Source organism: Pleurodeles waltl, chromosome 5, assembly GCF_031143425.1.
Source record: "Pleurodeles waltl isolate 20211129_DDA chromosome 5, aPleWal1.hap1.20221129, whole genome shotgun sequence".
NCBI classification, from domain to species: domain Eukaryota; kingdom Metazoa; phylum Chordata; class Amphibia; order Caudata; family Salamandridae; genus Pleurodeles; species Pleurodeles waltl.
In genome coordinates, this window is record NC_090444.1 from 856491983 (window position 1) to 856510129 (window position 18147).

An 18147-nucleotide genomic window follows, 5' to 3' on the forward strand; every position below is an offset into this window, starting at 1 on the left:
TGCCTCCTCCCTGAGGGGAGGGGGGCACATCCCTATTTCTGTTGGGGGAATCCTCCAAACTCAAGATGGAGCATTTCTAAAGGCAGGGGTCACCTCAGCTCAGGCCACCTCAGGGGTTGTTCTGACTGGTAGGTGATTCCTCATTGTTTTTCTTATTATCTCCTCCAGCCTTGCCACCAAAAGTGGGGGCAGTGGCCGGAGGGGCGGGCATCTCCAGTAGCTGGAATGCCCTGGGGTGCTGTAACAAAAGGCATGAGCCTTTGAGGTTCACCGCCAGGTGTTACAGTTCCTGCAGGGGGAGGTGAGAAGCACCTCCACCCAGTACAGGCTTTGTTCCTGGCCACAGAGTGACAAAGGCACTCATCCTATGTGGCCAGAAACTCATCTGGTCGGACTGGTATTCAGGGGGCATTTCTAAGATGCCCTCTTGGTGTATTTTGCAATAAATCCCACACTGGCATCAGTGTGCATTTATGATGCTGAAAAGTTTGATACCAAACTTCCTAGATTTCAGTGAAGCCATTATGGAACTGTGGAGTTCGTAACTGACAGACTCCCAGACCATATACTCTTTATGGCTACCCTGCACTTACAATGTCTAAGGTTTTGCTTAGACACTGTAGGGGCATTGTCCTCATGCAACTATGCCCTCATCTATGGTATAGTGCACCCTGCCTTAGGGCTGTAAGGGTGGTATAATACATGCTGCAGCCCTTAGAGACCTTCCCTGGCCACAGGGCCCTTGGTACCAGGGGAACCATTTACAAGGGACTTATCTGTGTGCCAGAACTGTGCCAATTGTGGGAACAAAGGTACAGTGTAGGGAAAGAACACGGTTGCTAGGGCCTAGTTAGCAGGGTCCCAGCACACTTTCAATCATAGCTGGCATCAACAAAAGGCAAAAACTTAGGGGGTAACCATGTCAAGGAAGGCATTTCCTTACAAGTGGTGGCTCCGGCTCCAGTGAAGTCGGGAAAGTGCGGGCGGAACCAGATGGAGGCTCCGTGGACGGAGGACAAGAGAGTCGACGGTCTTCCCTCGCCAAATCGTCCAAGCAACAGGGTTAAGTCGAAGAACGTTTGTTCTTCTTTTTCTTATGACCTGAATGTCCTGATGACTTCCCCAAAGACACACGAGGTGCTGATATGTCACCGACATCATTCGGTGACAGGAGGCGCAGGGATTAAAACCGGTCTTGTGGGACATCCCTCGACGTATCCACAACCTCATTAAAATTGTTCGACAAAAATGTTGTTGTCATCAGAAAGTGAAAGAGGTAGCTCCTCTCCGAATCTGCACATAGGCTGGCATGTAAAGAAAAGAACTGACGTCAGCGGGCCAGGGTGGTGCCTATATACGTGCCATCATCATGCTGAACAAGATGCTACCGATGCCCGCTGAGTCAACCGACGCCACACAGAGGTACTGCTCAAAGAAAAAGTCTCCGGATCCAGACTGACGCCTGGGGGAATTCAAAAGGTAAGGAATCTGCAAGTAGAAGTCTCTAACAGATTTCATAGAATAGTAGTATAATGACAAATGTATGTTTTATATACATTTAGTCCAGAATTTCTCACACTGAAGGAGTTTTATACACAATACGACACATGGTTTTGTGTGGGATGTTGTTCTTTAGTATTTAATCACGCTGATTACCTTTTGACATTATCATTTAACATTTCTTAATTCCCTTGCCAAGAATTCATGAATTATCTGCTAATTTCTGGAATATGGTATAATAGTCTTATTTGAAAATTATTTCATGGTCGCAGTTGCATATAAAATACACTCTTAATCATGGGTTAATTCAATTTTATTTTAAACAAGAGCAAAGTTATGCATACATACAAATACTTACAAATTCCAAAGTGTTATAATTAAATAGAAAACAGAGAAATGTCATAATCCCCAACTGATGTTTCTAGCAACTAGGAGTGAGTCCGCCTTAAATAAAAAGTAGAGTTGGATAAGAGAAGCTTGATGATTATGCTATTAAACAATCAGTAGCAACAAGAGTTTCATTTAACAATCCAGGAATCCTTTCTCATCAACCAACTGCATAGCTGCTTAGGAAAGAGTAGAACATGGGTAGTTTCAAGCGTTGCTGGTCCTTGCGACACCATGCAATCACAGTCCCCTCACTGTTTGATGTATACAAGTGGTGACCATCACAGGAAAATGTAAGGCTAGTAAAAATAGAGAATGAATATTTAGAAAATAAGACACATGCTTTATGTCTCCTAGAAGTGAGAGATAACATTTTACACGTTTTTCCATTTTTACTACTTTGTATGTATTATACAGGAATTTTGGTGCACTGTAACCGGTAAACAGCTTTCAGCCTAAGAATGGTCTACATTTCTATCACTTTTCATGTTGTCCTACTATACAGAGAAGCAAAACTAGTTAAAAACATAACACAGATTTATTGGCAGATGAGAGTCAAAGCTTAAGGAGGCTTGCTAAACATATGTATGTCTCATTGCCCCCCCCATGGCAAATGGCAGAGTAAAATTACATCCATTTCCTACTGCCAACCTTTTATCGTTGCATTCTAAGGAAAATAACCTCCGGTCAAAAGAAGAACCAATATATATTTATTCTCGCTAGGCAGGGCAAAATACGAGTATGAGGGGGAGAAATGGAAGTCCTGCTGAATGCCGTGAAATTGAAAGATCATTAGCTGTTTTGGCACACTTAAGCTGATAGGTCTCCGGATTTAGCTTCTCTGCTGGACTCTAACATCTTGGCAGCAGCATGGGTTAACCATTTTTCAGGGCTGTACGATGGGGTGGGTCATGGATAAGGCAAGAACCCTCTTAGGTAGTACCGAGGGCTGCACTGTTGTGACAGTGGAGTCGCATAATGTGGAGAATGAGCTACACAGAGAGGCTCTACCAGAACCACCCATGTGCAAATTTCCCCCAATTACTTTAAGGGAGGATACTAAAGCCATAGACTGGATTACTCCAGGAAAAGCGCCAGGGTTAGATAAGGTGCCTGGGGACCTGTTTAAGGCAGACAAGGCAATTTGGGGTCCATACTTTGCTAAGTACTTTAATTCCATTCTGGAAGGCTTACCCACTTCCTCCACCAGGGCAGAGGCCGAGATCGTACCAATTTACAAGAAAAGCTCACGATCCCTGCCATTCAATTATCGGCCAACCAGTCTGACTGACCGTTCATGAAAGCTTTTCTGTTGCATACTGTTGGATAGGCCGCATGAGTGGGTTAAGGGCGCAGGTCTTATAGGCCCCCTACTAGCAGGGTTTAGACCAGTACCACTGACCAAGTGTTTAAACTACAACGTATTTAGTGGAAGTATGTCGTTCTGGGACGTGAGTGGCTTTATGTAGTCTTTGCTGACCTCTGCAGTGCATTTGACCTTGTGCAAAGGGAGGCCCCGCGGAGGACGCCCTAACTTATCTAACTGATGTTTTCGGGAGACTGCACCAAAAGAATTATGTGCCGGTCAGACATGGCAAATATGGGGAGTTGACAATATTGATAGCAGGACCAAGAGCAGTAAGAATGGGATGTGTTCCTGCCCAACCCTTTTCCTATTATCAATTAATGATCTGGTAGCCCAACTAGGGAAGTGCATTCATGACGCCCTGAACCAAGCAGGTATGAAGATCCCAGCCCTCTGTTTCGCCAACCACACCATACTGGTATCCAAATCCCCTACGGGTATTCAAAATCTCCTGAATCAGTTTGGTGTCTTCTTTGAGCAGAGAGGGCGTGAGATTAACCTACAAAAAACCAAGCACATGTTTTTTTTAACCCCAGGCATACAATCTGGACCTAGTTACGTATCAGATGGGAACAGAGGTCTTCTTTGGCAGACTGGGGTATGAACACCTGGGGACTAACATGGGAGCTATGACCGGCATGTCAAAGGCTGCACTTAAAGGGATGTACTGGTGGCATATAGATGGAGAACTGAGTAGGACCAGGAGTTCGGACACTTTAGCACTACCTTTCTTGGAATTTAAAGAGAACTTCTGTATTAAAGAAAATATTGACTCAGTTGAACCCTTATTGGCAAAAACCTTGTATCTCAAAATCGCCTAGGGATCCTACTGCTGAGTATTTTTGCTGCTAACTGGAGGCTTTAGGACAGTGATCCAAAACCTGACCTGCCCCTTTTGTCACCAGGTGAAAGAATGCATTAATCACATATTATTTTTCTGTCAGCGCTGTTCAAACAATGTATGGTGATTAGGGACTTTAGGATTATTTCTAGAATCCTAAATCTAACACAACACACTTGATCATGTTTGCTTTGTCTCACTTTTTAATGGGTGTTTGGAGAATCTGACAGGGTAGCTTTAGTCCCTGAATACTGTGCTGTACCATCTGTTTTTGTTGGTAATGTGATCAGCATCAACTTTCAACCCCACCTCTAATTTATTGCTACCTCCACATCCCCCAATGATGTGCTTCTGGAACCCAGAGGAAAAAGCTAATGGCTCCAGCCGTACAGTAAAATTTCATGACTAGTAATGTTTTCTTTGAGAAGTTGGTTATATATTGATTTTAGTGTTTTAAAGTTTCATGTGGATTGTATCTGTGTGTGCTTTTATTGCAGAATTTACGGAATAAAAAATAAGAATTAGTATATTGAATACACATTTTAAAATAACCTATTAAAAATATCGCAAGTTGACATAACATTGTGAAAGGTAAGACATAAGAAACCAGAGCACAATAAAATGGGGACAAAAAGGAATAAATATGCACCAATGGCAGCTCAAATTGTCCACAAATGATAACATTTTCAAACATATATAGATGATCATTCATCTACACTAGACAGTAAAAGAGATTAAGAGATAATAAAAAATAAAACAGTCTCATAAGTAGACATTATTAGAGAAAACAGTGTAGGAAAGCGTCCCTTTTGGCATGGTAATCCCCCCCCACCACCACACTTTTTGCCTGATGTTGATGCTAACTTGACACAGTGTGTGCTGGGATCCTGCTAACCAGGCCCCAGCAACTGTGTTCTGTCCCTAAACTATACCATTGCTTCCACAATTGGCACACCTCTGGCACACAGCAATGTCCCTCGTACAAGTTAACAGTGGTACGAAGGGCTCTGTAGCCATGGAAGGTCCCTAAGGGCTGCAGCATGTATTGTGCCACCCTAACAGATCCTTCACCAAACACATGCACACTGCCATTGCACATTGTGTGTCCGTGGGGAGAAAACGGTAAAATCGACATGGCACTGGCACCCCTCTAGCAGGCCTTACAGCCCTAGGGCAGGGTGCACTATACCACAGGTTAGAACATAGCTGCATGAGCAATATGCCCCTACAGTGTCTAAGTTCATTTTTAGACATTGTAAGTCCAGTGTGGCCATATTGAGTATATGGTCTGGGAGTTTGTCATTACGAACTCCCGAGCTCCATAATGGCTTCATTGAATACTGGAAAGTTGGTATCAAACTTCTAAGCACAACAAACCCACACTGATGCCAGTGTGGGATTGTAGGAAAGTACCATCTTACCTGGCATGTTACCCCCATTTTCTACTTGTGTGTCAGTTTGTTTTTGCCTGTCTCACTGGGATCCTGCTAGCCAGGACCCCAGTATTCATAATTGTGCCTGAATGTATTCCTTGTGTGGTGCCTAACTGTGTCACTGAGGCTCTGCTAACCAGAACCTCAGTGCTTATGCTCTCTCTGCTTTTAAAATTGTCACTGCAGGCTAGTGACCATTTTTTCCAATTCTGATTGGCACACTGCAACACCCTTATAATTCCCTAGTATATGGTACCTAGGTACCCAGGGTATTGGGGTTCCAGGAGATCCCTATGGGCTGCAGCATTTCTTTTGCCACCTATAGGGAGCTCAGACAATTATTACACAGGACTGCCACTGCGGCCTGAGTGAAATAACGTCCACGTTATTTCACAGCCATTTTACATTGCACTTAAGTAACTTATAAATCACCTATATGTCTAATCCTCACTTAGTGAAGGTTAAATGCAAAGTTACTAAGTGTGAGGGCACCCTGGCACTAGTCAAGGTGCCCCCACATAGTTCAGGACAATTTCCCCAGACTTTGTGAGTGCGGGGACACCATTACACGCAGGCCCTACATATAGGTCAATACCTATATGTAGCTTCACCATGTTAACTCCGAATATGGCCATGTAACATGTCTAACATCATGGAATTGTCCCCCCCTGCCAAATCTGGTACTGGGGTGCCAATTCCATGCATCCTGGGGGCTCCACTGTGGACCCCAGTACTGCCAAACCAGCTCTCGGAGGCTTGCTCTGCAGCTACAGCTGCTGCCACCTCACAGACAGGGTTCTGCCCTCCTGGGTTCTGGGCAGCCCAGTCCCAGGAAGGCAGAACAAAGCATTTCCTCTGAGAGAGGGTGTTACACCCTCTCCCTTTGGAAATAGGTTACTTAAGTGCAGTGGATATGGCTGTGAGATAAATGTGTGCACTATTTAATGCAGGCTGCAATGAAAGTCCTGTGTAAGGGTTTTGTCTGAGCTACTATGGATGGCAAAAGAAATGCTGAATATGGATCTCCTGAAACCCCAATGCCCTGGGTACCTAGGTACCATATACTAGGGACTTATAAGGGGGGCCCAGTACGCCAAATGAAATTTGTAAATGAAGTCACTGGCCTACAGTGACAAATTTAAAAGCAGAGAGAGCATAAGCACTGAGGTTCTGATTTGCAAACCCTCAGTGACACGGTTATGCACTACATAGGCATACATATTAGGCCACAACTATGAGCACTGGGGTCCTGGCTAGCAGGATCCCAGTGAGACAGGCAAAACACACTGACATATAGGTTTTCATCTATGAGCACTGGGGTCCTGGCTATCAGGATCCCAGTGACACAGTAAAAAGACACTAACACACACTCACAAACAGTCCAAACGTGGGGGTAACCATGCTAGAAAGAGGCTACTTTCCTACACCCACCCCCCGGACAAAGACCCCCTTTTGGCAGCAAGTCTGGTGGGAAAATTTGGGAAAACAGGGAGGACTGACAATCCCAGCAAGGACTACCCCTAAGGTGCCCAGAGCTGAGGTTACCCCCTCCCTCCAGAATCCTCCATGTTGGTTTGAAGGACAGGGACCCATAGGATTAGGTTTGTGTACCCCTCCCGAAAGGGAGTGGACACAAGGAGGGTGTAGCCACCCTCAGGGACAGCAGCCATTGGCTACAGCTCCTCTGACCCCTGAAAACGCCCCTAAATCTAGGATTTAAGGGCCTCCCTGAAACCAGCTCACAAGAGTCCTAGCAACCAAACAAGAAGAAGAAGGACTGCTAAGCTGAAAACCCCAGAAGAGAAGAAGGAAGACAACAACTAATTTGGCCGCATTCCTACCGTCTGTCTTCTGCTTCAAAGAACTTGCAAAAAGAACAGCAATGCATCCAGAGGGACAGCGACCACTGTCAAGCTCCAGAGAACTGACCTGCACCCAAAAGGACCAAGAACTCCAGTGGACAGCGGCCCTGTCCAAGAAGAAACCAACAACTAAGGACTCCCATCTCACTCCGAATGTGTGAGTCCTAACCACCCTGCACCCGACGCCCACGTCCCGTGACCAGGTGGTCCAATCAGCTAGAGAGGATTCCCAGGCGATTCCGAACAAGTGCCCACCCTGGGTTGACCTCTCCACCCCTCCATGACGACACCTGCAGAGGGAATCCCAAGGACCCCCCCTAACAGCAAAAGCTCCAGACGAAGATATCGGACGCCAAAGGACCAATTGCACTGCAGCCCCCAGGCCTTGGAGAAGCCAACACCTGGTGCAGCCACATTCAGCAGGTGGCCCTCCTCCCTGTCCAACCGGTTTGTGCCCGAGTCACCGCCCTGGACCTCGCCTGCAGCCTCTGAATGCCGCTGATGTCCTCTTATAGACCACCATTGGAAGCCCGATGTCCTGTTCCCATCCTGCTCCCTGCACCCGGCCACCCCTGTGCCACTGAGGGTGTGTGTTTGGTGCCTACTTGTGGCCCCTGCAGTGCTCCTCTAATACCCCCTGGTCTGCCCTCCGAGCCGCAGGTACCTACCTGGGGCAGACCTGACTCCGTGTACCACCTGTCTCCATATGAGCCCACGTTAAAATTGCTTATCTTTGAGCTCTGCACCCGGCCAGCCCTGTGTTGCTCGTAATGGGTGTTTGGGGTTAACTTGAACCCAACTGGTGGGCTTCCTAAAACCCGGAGATTGAAACTCTAAGTGTTGTACCTATCTACAAATGGAACTAACATTTCTTCCCCCCAGGAACTGTTCCGAAAATTGCAGTGTATCAAATTTTAAAATAGATTATTGTCAATAATTCCAGAACTGAATAACTTATCGATTTCAAAGAAACTACTGTTGATACATGTGTGAAATACGAATCTATTGAAGTATTTACCTGCAGTTTGAATCTTGTGGTTCTAAAAATAAACTACGAAAATATATTTTTGATACATAAAAAATATTGGTCTGAAGTTAAGTCATTGAGTGTGTACTTCTTCTACTGTCTGTACAACAAATGCTATGTGCAACCGTCTGAAAAGCTTACCTGCCCGACCACACTACCAAAAAAGAGAGCATTAGTATTATCTACTTTAGCATATGTTAAACCTCTGGGAATCCCTGTACTCGCTACACACTACATCTCATTTTGATATGGTATACACAGAGCCAGGTTCCTACATTGGTGGATCAGCGGTGGGGTCTACAACTTTGCATTTGCTGGACTACTCAGCCAATACTTGATCACACAACCAAATTCCGAAACTGCCTTTAGAAAAATGATTTCTGAATTTGGCATATTTTTTTCTAACTTTTTTAAAAGCCCTGCTAGGGCCTTGGTTAAGTCCCCTTAGAATCTCGTTTTTATTTAAACGTTATTGTAATGTCAGGATTTAGTTACTAGAAATAGTTTTTAGTTTTCTAAAAAGTAATTCCAACTTTTAGTAACATAATGAGCAGCTTAGAGGAAATAGCGCTGGAACTCAACCTCACTCCTTACCTCCTTCTAGGGATGAAAGAGTTAAGGTCCCTATGTAAGGTGAAAAATATTAAAACAGGTTTCAACCCTTCCAAGGTCAAGCTCCAGGATCTCTTCACAGAGTACACCAATGTAGGAAAATGGCTCCCTGTTGCAGTTACCCCCACCCACTTTTTGCCTGATATTGATGCTGAGGTGACTGAGAAATGTGCTGGGACCCTGCTAACCACGCCCCAGCACCAGTGATCTTTACTTAAAAATGTACCATTGTTCCACAATTGGCACGTCCCTGGCACCCAGATAAGCCCCTTGTAAAAGGTACCAGTGGTACCAAGGGCCCTGTGACCAAGGAAGGTCCCTAAGGGCTGCAGCACATGTTGTGCCACCCTAAGCGTCCCCTCACCTAAAACATGCACACTGCCATTGTAGATTGTGTGTGTTGGTGGGGAGAAAAGGGCAAAGTCGACATGGCATCTCCCTCGGTGCCATGCACACAAAATACTGCCTGTGGCATGGGTAAATCACCCCTCTAGCATGCCTTACAGCCCTAAGACAGTTGAGGGCATAGCTGTACGAGCAATATGCCCCTACAGTGTCTAAGCCCATTCTTAGACATTGTAAGTACAGTGTGGCCATATTAAGTATATGGTCTGGGAGTTTGTCAAAAACGAAACTCCACAGCTCTATAATGGCTACAATGAATACTGGGAAGTATGGTATCAAACTTCTCAGATTAATAATAAACCCACACTGATGGCAGTGTTCAATTTATTAAAAAATGCGCATAGAGGGCATCTTAGAGATGCCCCCTGTATACCAGTCCAAACGCTAGTGTTAGGCTGACCAGATCCTGCAGCCTGCCACAACCAGAAGGGTTTCTGGCCACATGGGGTGAGTGCCTTTGTCACTCTGTGGCCAGGAACATAGCCTGTACTGGGTGGAGGTGCTTCTCACCTCCCCCTGCAGGAACTGTGAGTGGGGCACCAAAACTAGGGCCCTCAAAGGAAAGTTCCTGTCCCTAGAAATCAGTTCGCAGTGTGGGGAGGATGGGTGGGTCGGTAGGAAATCTGCAACTAGAATATGTCTCTACCAGATATACTGTTACCGAAGGTAAATAACTTGTACATCTGATAGAGAATTGTAGTTGCAGATTCCTTACCTTTGGATAGATACCCAAGCAATCCCATCCCCAATGGTGGGCGTCGAACGGAGATCACACTCAGAGTCTTGCAGGACTGAACAGCCAAAGTAGCTGTTCCTTCAGACCTGATTGTCCAGGCAGTCGTGTTTTGTAAAAGTGTGCGGAGATGCCCACATTGCTGCCTGACAGATGTCCAGAACTGGAATGCTCCATGCTAGCGTTGTGGTAGCACCAGTAACTCTGGTGGCGTCAGCGCGCAAACCGTTGGGAGGTTGCTTTTTAGCCAGAGCATAGCACATTTTGATGCATAACAGTACCCATCGGGAAATGGTCCTCTTCTGCACTGCCTTTCCCTTCTTTGCACACACATATCCCACAAAGAGTTGATCGTCCACCCTGAAGTCTTTGGTATGATGAAGGCAGAACTCCAATGCTCTTTTTGGGTCCAGACGGTGGAGTCTCTCCTCTTCATGAGAGGGATGTGGGGGTGCATAAAAGGTAAGCAAGGTTATTGACTGTCCGACATGGAAAGGTGTCACTACTTTAGGTAGGAAAGAAGCCCTCGTGCAAAGTACCACTTTGTCAGGATGTATGGCCAGGAAAGGTGGCTTAGATGACAGAGCCTGGAGTTCACTTACTCTGCAGGCAGAGGCAATGGCAACTAAAAAGACAGTCTTAATAGTTAAAAGCCGTAAAAGCAGTTGTGACACGTGTCAAATGGGGTGCTCATAAGGTATGTCAATACCAGGTTTAGATCCCATTGGGGCATGATGAAAGGGATAGGAAGAAAGAGATGTGTGAGGCCCGACTATAGGAGATTTAAATAAGGAGGCTGATCTGGTAACCTCAAGAAAGCAGAGATAGCAGAAAGATATCTCTTAAGAGTGCCCAAGGTAGAACCCTGCTGGGCAAGGGAAAGAATAAAGAAAAGGACTTGAAAAAGAACAGCAGATTGAGGATCGACAGATTTGTCGATGCACCATGCCACAAATTTCTTCCAACAACAGGCATATACAGTTTTGGTTGAGGGAGGCCTGCCTGTAAAGATAAGATCATAGACTTCGGGTGGCAGGTCAAAAGACGTCAACTGTTGCCGCTCAATCTCCACGCATGAAGCTGTAGAGTTGACAGGTTTGGATGGAGGACCCTCCCCTGATGCGGGAACAGAAAATCCTCCAGAAGGGGCAGTCCGATCTGAGGAACTATGGCCCTGCTCAACAGCTTGGGATACCATACACTTCATGCCCAGTCCGGAGCCACCAGTATTACTTGGGCCCGGTCTTATTTGATCTTCTTCAGAAATCTGGACAGAAGTTGTATGGGCAGAAAGGCATACAGGAGGCCTGAATTCCACTCGCAGAGTGAGTGCCGCCTTGGAAACTCCAACGGACAAAACAGCTGACATTGCGCGTTCTCTTCGGAGACGAACAAGTCTAACCAAGGTTCTCCCCACTGCAGGAAAAGTCCTTGCGCAACCTCCAGATGGAGACGCCATTTGTGATCGACCACGCATCGTTGGCTGAGATTGTCTGCTCTGGCATTCAAGGAGCCTGCCAAGTGTTGAACCACCAGGGAAATACCCTGATGTTCCACCCAAGTGCAGAGGCGAAGAGCCTCTTGACAAAGGTTCCACGACCCCACAACGCCTTGTTTGTTGCAATACCACATGGCGGTGGTGTTGTCTGTGAACACCGCCACTGCTTTCCCCTTGAGAGAGGGAAGGATTGCTTTCAATGCTAGTCAAATTGGTCAGAGCTCCAGATGATTGATAAGGAGCCTGGTTTCCGCCGGAGACCGGAGGACTCTGATCTCCGCCTCTCCCATGTGGCCGCCCCATCCCAGGAGTGACGCATCTGTCACGACTGTCAGATCTGGTAGGGGAAAGGAGAGGGATCTGCCCTTGACACAATCCTTATTCGTTAACCACCACTGCAGGTCTCTCGCAGTTCCTTCAGAGATCTGGACCTTGTCGGAGAGATTCCCCTGATGAGGTGTCCACTGAAACTTCAGGTCCCACTGCAGAGCCCGCATACGCCATCTGGCATTTTGAACCAGTAGGATGCAGGAGGCCATGAGGCCCAGCAGCCTCAGAGTCATTCTCACCGAAATACAGGACAGAGGCCGAAACATCGGTATCATAGCCCGAATATCCTGGACTCGCTTTTCGGGATGATATGCCCGAAACTGAACTGTAACCAGAACAGCTCAGATGAAAGGGAGTGTCTGAGAACGAGTCACGTGTGACTTCGGCACATTGATAGTGAACCCCAGCGAATGCAAAAGGTTAGCCATAGTCTGGGACCCCTAAACTGCGCATATGAGCTGCCACCATTACCATCACTTTCGTGAACACCCGAGGGGCACTTGTAGGAAAATTGCTCCCTGATGCAGTTACAACCCCCCCCCCCCCCCCCCCCCCACACTTTTTGCCTGTTATTGATGCTGACTTGGCTAAGAAATGTGCTGGGACCCTGCTAACCAGGCCCCAGCACCAGTGTTCTTTCACTAAAAAATTACCATTGTTTCTACAATTTGCACACCTCTTGCACCCAGATAAGTCCCTTGCAAAAGGTACCAGTGGTAACAAGGGCCCTGTGACCAGGGAAGGACCCAAGGGCTGCAGCATGTGTTGTTCCACACTAAGGGACCCCTACCCTAACACAAGCACACTGCCAGTACAGAATGTATGTGTGGGTGAGGCGAAAAAGACTAAGTCGACATGGTATCCCCCCAGGGTGCCATGCCCACAACTCACTGCCTGTGGCATAGGTAGGTCACCCCTCTTGCAGGCTTTACAGCCCTAAGGCAGGTGCACTATACCACAGGTGAGGGCATAGCTGCATGAGCACTATGCCCCTACATTGTCTAAGTCCATTCTTAGACATTTTAAGTGCAGGATCGCCATATTAAGAATATGCCTTTGGAGTTTGTCAAAACGAACTCCACAGTTCCATAATGGCTACACTGAATACTGGGAAGTTTGGTATCAAACTTCTCAGAATAATAAACCCACACTGATGCCAGTGCTGGATTTATTACAAAATGCACAGATAGGACATCTTAGAGATGCCCCCTGTATTTTACCCAATCCTTCAGTACAGGCTGACCAGTTTATGCCAGCCTGCCACATCCAAGCGGGTTTCTGGTCACCTGGGGTGAGTGCCTTTGTTACTCTGTGGCCAGGAAGAAAGCCTGTACTGGGTGGAGGTGCTTCACACCTCCCCCTGCAGGAACTGTAACCCATGGCGGTGAGCCTCAAAGGCTCAAGTCTGGTGTTACAGCGCCCCAGGGCACTTGAGCTAGTGGAGATGCCTGCCCCTCCGAGCACAACCCCCACTTTTGGCGGCAAATCCAGAGGAGATAATAAGAAAAACAAGGAGGAGTCACCCTCCAGTCAGGACAGCCCCTAAGGTGTCCTGAGCTGAGGTGACCCCTGCCTTAGGCAATCCTCCATCTTGTTTTGAAGGATTCCCCCCAAATAGGAATAGGGATAGGGATGTGCCCCCCTCCTCACAGGGAGGAGGCACAAAGAGGCAGTAGCCACCCTCAGGAACAGTAGCCATTGGCTACTTCCCCCAGACCTAAACACCCCTAAATTGAGTATTTAGGGGCGACCCTGAACCAAGGAAGCCAGAAGCCTGCAACCTGAAGAAAGAACAAGGACTGCTGACCTGAAAGCCCCGCAGAGACAACAACTGACTTGGCCCCAGTCCTACCGGCCTGTCTCCAGACCCAAAGAACCTGCACAGCGACGCACCCAGGGGGACCAGTGACCTCTGAGGACTCAGAGGACTGACCTGCACCTAAAGGACCAAGAATCTCCCTAACACAGCAGCTCTGTCCAAATATATAACCAAGAAACCATATTTAAAGAAGACTCTAGCCTCACTCTGGAGGCGTGAGTCTTCACACTCTGCACCCGAAACCCCCGGCCTGTGTACAGAGAAACCAACACCGCAGAGAGGACCCCCAGGTGATTCAACGACGTGGACAGCCTAAGTCAACCATCGTGCACCCCCACAGCGATGCCTGCAGAGAGGATCGAGAGGATCCAGAGGCTCCCCCTGACCGCAGCTGCCCGGTAACAAAGGAACACCTGGACAAAACACTGTACCCACAGCCTCCAGGACCGAGAGGAACCGACCATCAATGCAGGATTGACAAGCAGGAGGCCCTCATCCTAGCCCAGTCGGTGGCTGGCCCGAGAAGCACCTGTGTGCCCTGCCTGCATCACCAGAGTGACCCCCGGGTCCCTCCACTGATTTCAATACAAAAGCCGACGCCTTGTTCACACACTGCACCCGGCCGCCCCTGTGTCACAGAGGGTGTATTTTGTGTGCCTGTTTGGGACCCCCACAGTGCTCTACAAAACGCCCCTGATCTGCTCCCCAAGGACGCAGGTACTTATCTGCTAGCAGACTGGAACCGGAGCACCCCTGTTCTCCAAAGGCGCCTATGTTATTTGGGCCCTACTTTGACCTCTGCATCTGACCAGCCCTTTGTTGCTGGGTGTTTGGAGTTGACTTGAACCCCCAGCGGTGGACTGCCTACGCCCAGGAGACTGAACTTGTAAGTGCTTTACTTACCTGAGAAACTAACTATTACTTAGCTCCCCCACTAACTTTTGATTTTTGCAGTGTCCACTTTTAAAATAGTGTATTGTCATTTTTGTCAAAACTGTGTGCATTACTGTTTTAATTCAAAGTTCCATACTTGCCTGTGTGGAGTACCTTACAATTTATGTACTTACCTAAATTCTGAATCCTGTGGTTCTAAAATAAATTAAGAAAATATTATTTTTCTATATAAAAACCTATTGGCCTGTAGTTAAGTCTTTGAGTGTGTGTTCTCATGTATTACCTGTGTGTGTACAACAAATGCTTAACACTACCCTCTGATAAGCCTACTGCTCGACCACACTACCACAAAATAGATCATTAGTATTATCTAATTTTGCCACTACCAACCTCTAAGGGGAACCCTTGGACTCTGTGCACATTATCTTTCACTTCTTTGATCTAGTATATGCAGAGCCAACTTCCTACAAATACCGTTGTGCATCGGTAGGTGGCGTTGGTCGACTCCGCAGGCGCCATAATGATTTCAGGAAGTACAAAGACGCCGCCCTCACGCAGTGACGTCAGTTTCTTTTAACGACTTTCCACACCAGAGCACAGAGCCGCTAAGAACACTGAAATTGGTGTGCCAGAGCTAAGGACCTGAAAGGGGGAATTCCTGTTCCTAGAAATCAGTTCGCAAGTGGGGAGGATGGGTGGGTGGGTGTTAAGGAATCTCTAACTAGAATATGTTTCTACCAGATATTTCGTTACTGAAGGTAAGTAACTTGTGCATCTGATAGAGACTTCTAGTTGCAGATTCCTTACCTTAGAACAGATACCCAAGCAATGCCATCCTCGGTGGTGGGCTGCGAACCAAGATCATACTAGAAAGTCCTGCAGTACTGAACGACCAAAGTAGCCGTCTCGACGGACCTGACTATGCAGGCAGTAATGCTTAGCAAACGTATGCAGGGATGCCCATGTAGCTGCCTGACAGATATCCAGGACAGGAACTCCGCGTGCTAACGCAGTGGAAGCAGCAGTTGATCTGGTGGAATGAGCACGCAAGCCTTCAGGAGGTTGCTTCTTAGCCAAAGCGTAGCACATTTTGATGCAAAGAAGCAACCATCGAGATATGGAACGCTTTTGCACTGCCTTCCCTTTTATCGCACCCACATGGCCAAAGAAGAGTTGATCGTCCACCCGGAAATCTTTAGTACGATTGAGGTAGAATGCCAACGCTCTTTTTGGGTCCAGATGGAGGAGTCTCTCCTCCTCATGCGAAGGATGTGGGGGTGCGTAGAAGGTAGGCAAAGTGATGGACTGGCCTACATGAAATGGTATAACCACCTTAGGAAGGAAGGAAGCTTTAGTGCATAACACTACTTTGTCAGGGTGTACAGACAAGTATGGAGGTTTTGAAGAAAGGGCCTAAAGCTCACTCACCCTGCGAACAGAGGTGATGGCGACCAGAAAGACAGTTTTGAAGGTGAGGAGCCGCAAGGGATAATTATGCATTGGCTCAAAGGGGGTACACATCAAATAAGTAAGTACAAGATTGAGGGGGTTATTACAACTTTGGAGGAGGTGTTAATCTGTCCCAAAAGTGACGGTAAAGTGACGGATATACCACCAGCCGTATTACGAGTCCATTATATCCTATGGAACTCGTAATACGGCTGGTGGTATATCCGTCACTTTACTGTCACTTTTGGGACGGATTAACACCTCCTCCAAAGTTGTAATAACCCCCTAAGATCCCACTGAGGCATGATAAATGGAGTGGGAGGATATAAGTGGGTAAGCCCTTTTAGGAACCTACTTACAATAGGAGATTTAAAGAGTGAGGGCTGATCAGGTAGCCTAAGAAAGGTGGAAATGGCAGATAAATACCCTTTAAGAGTGCCCAAAGCAGAGCCCTGCTGGGCTAAAGAAAGAATGAACAGAAGAACCTCTGACAGAGGGGTAGAAGGGGGATCAACAGATTTGTTGGTACACCATGCCACAAATTTATTCCAACGAAAGGCGTATACAGTTTTAGTCGATGGACGCCTGGCTGCCAAGATAACATTGCAGACTTTGGGTGGAAGGGAAAAAGCTGATGCTGCTCAATCTCCACGCATGAAGGCGGAGGTTGGACAGGTTCGGGTGCAGAACTGTTCCTGTTGCTGCGATAGAAGATCCGCCCGAAGAGGCAGTCTGAGTGGAGGATCGATGGACATGCTCAATAGCTCTGGACACCACACTCTTCGAGCCCAGTCCGGAGCCACCAAGATGACTTGGGTTAGGTCGTTCCTGATTTTCTTGAGAACTCTGGGCAGAAGAGGGATAGGCAGGAAGGCGTAAAGGAGGCCGGAGCTCCACTCAAGACGAAAAGCGTCTCCAGGTGAATGCCACCTTGGAAACTCCAACGTACAAAACAGCTGACATTGTGAGTTCTCTGCGGAGGTGAACACATATAACCAAGGCTCTCCCCACTTGTGAAAGTGACCTTGTGCCACCTCTGGATGGAGACGCCATTCGTGATCGACTGTTCATCTGCTCTGGCGTTGAGAGAGCCCGCCAGATGTTGAACCATCAGGGTAATGCCCTGATGTTCCAGCCATGTCCAGAGGCGTAGTGCCTCCTGACAAAGGGTCCAGGACCCTACCCCGCCCTGTTTGATGGAGTACCATGGCGGTAGTATTGTCCGTGAACACCTGCACCACTTTCCTTTGAGAGAGGGAGGAATGCTTTCAACGCAAGCCTGATCGCCCGGAGCTCTAGCAGATTTATATGGAGCCCCGACTCCACCAGAGACCTCTGATCTCCACCTCTCCCATGTGGCCGCCCCAACCCAGAAGTGACGCATTTGTCACTATAGAGAGATCTGGTTAGGGAAGGGAGAGGGATATGCCGTTGACCCAATTAGGATTCGAAACCCACTACAGCAGGTCTTCTGCAGTCCCCTCCGAGATCTAGACCATGTCGGACAGATTCCCCTGATGCTGAGCCCACTGGAACTGCAGAGCCTGCATATGCCATCTGGAATGTGTTACTAGCAGGATGCAGGAGGCCATGAGGCCCAGCAGCCTCAGAGTCAGTCTCACTGAAACCCAAGACCGAGGCTGAAAGATCGGAATTATAGCCTGAATGTCTTGGACTCGCTTTTCGGGAGGATAAGCCCGAAACTGCACTGTGTCCAGAACAGCTCCAATGAAAGGGAGTGTCTGAAAGGGAGTCAGGTGTGACTTTGGCACGTTTATAGCGAACCCCAGCGTGTGCAGGAGGTTTGCCGTAGTCTGAAGGTGGGAGACGACTGTCTGGGGCGAGTGTGCCTTCAACAGCCAGTCAATCATCGAGGTAGGGGAAGACTGAGACCCCTGACCTGCGCAGATGAGCTGCAACCACCACCATCACTTTTGTAAACACCTGAGGGGCGCTGGTAAGGCCGAAGGGGAGCACAGAAACTGAAAGTG

The 18147-nt window shown here is 47.6% G+C and overlaps 1 protein-coding gene across 1 annotated transcript in view; it reads right to left on the reverse strand.

Annotated features, from left to right (window-relative positions):
- Positions 1–1795: 1795 nt before the first annotated feature.
- LYST (lysosomal trafficking regulator) overlaps positions 1796–18147 on the reverse strand; it is a 2674875-nt gene continuing 2658523 nt past the window's right edge. The window contains 1 exon segment of the mRNA XM_069234946.1: positions 1796–2186. Coding sequence (XP_069091047.1) covers positions 2048–2186 — 139 coding nt within the window. The 3' untranslated portion in view covers positions 1796–2047.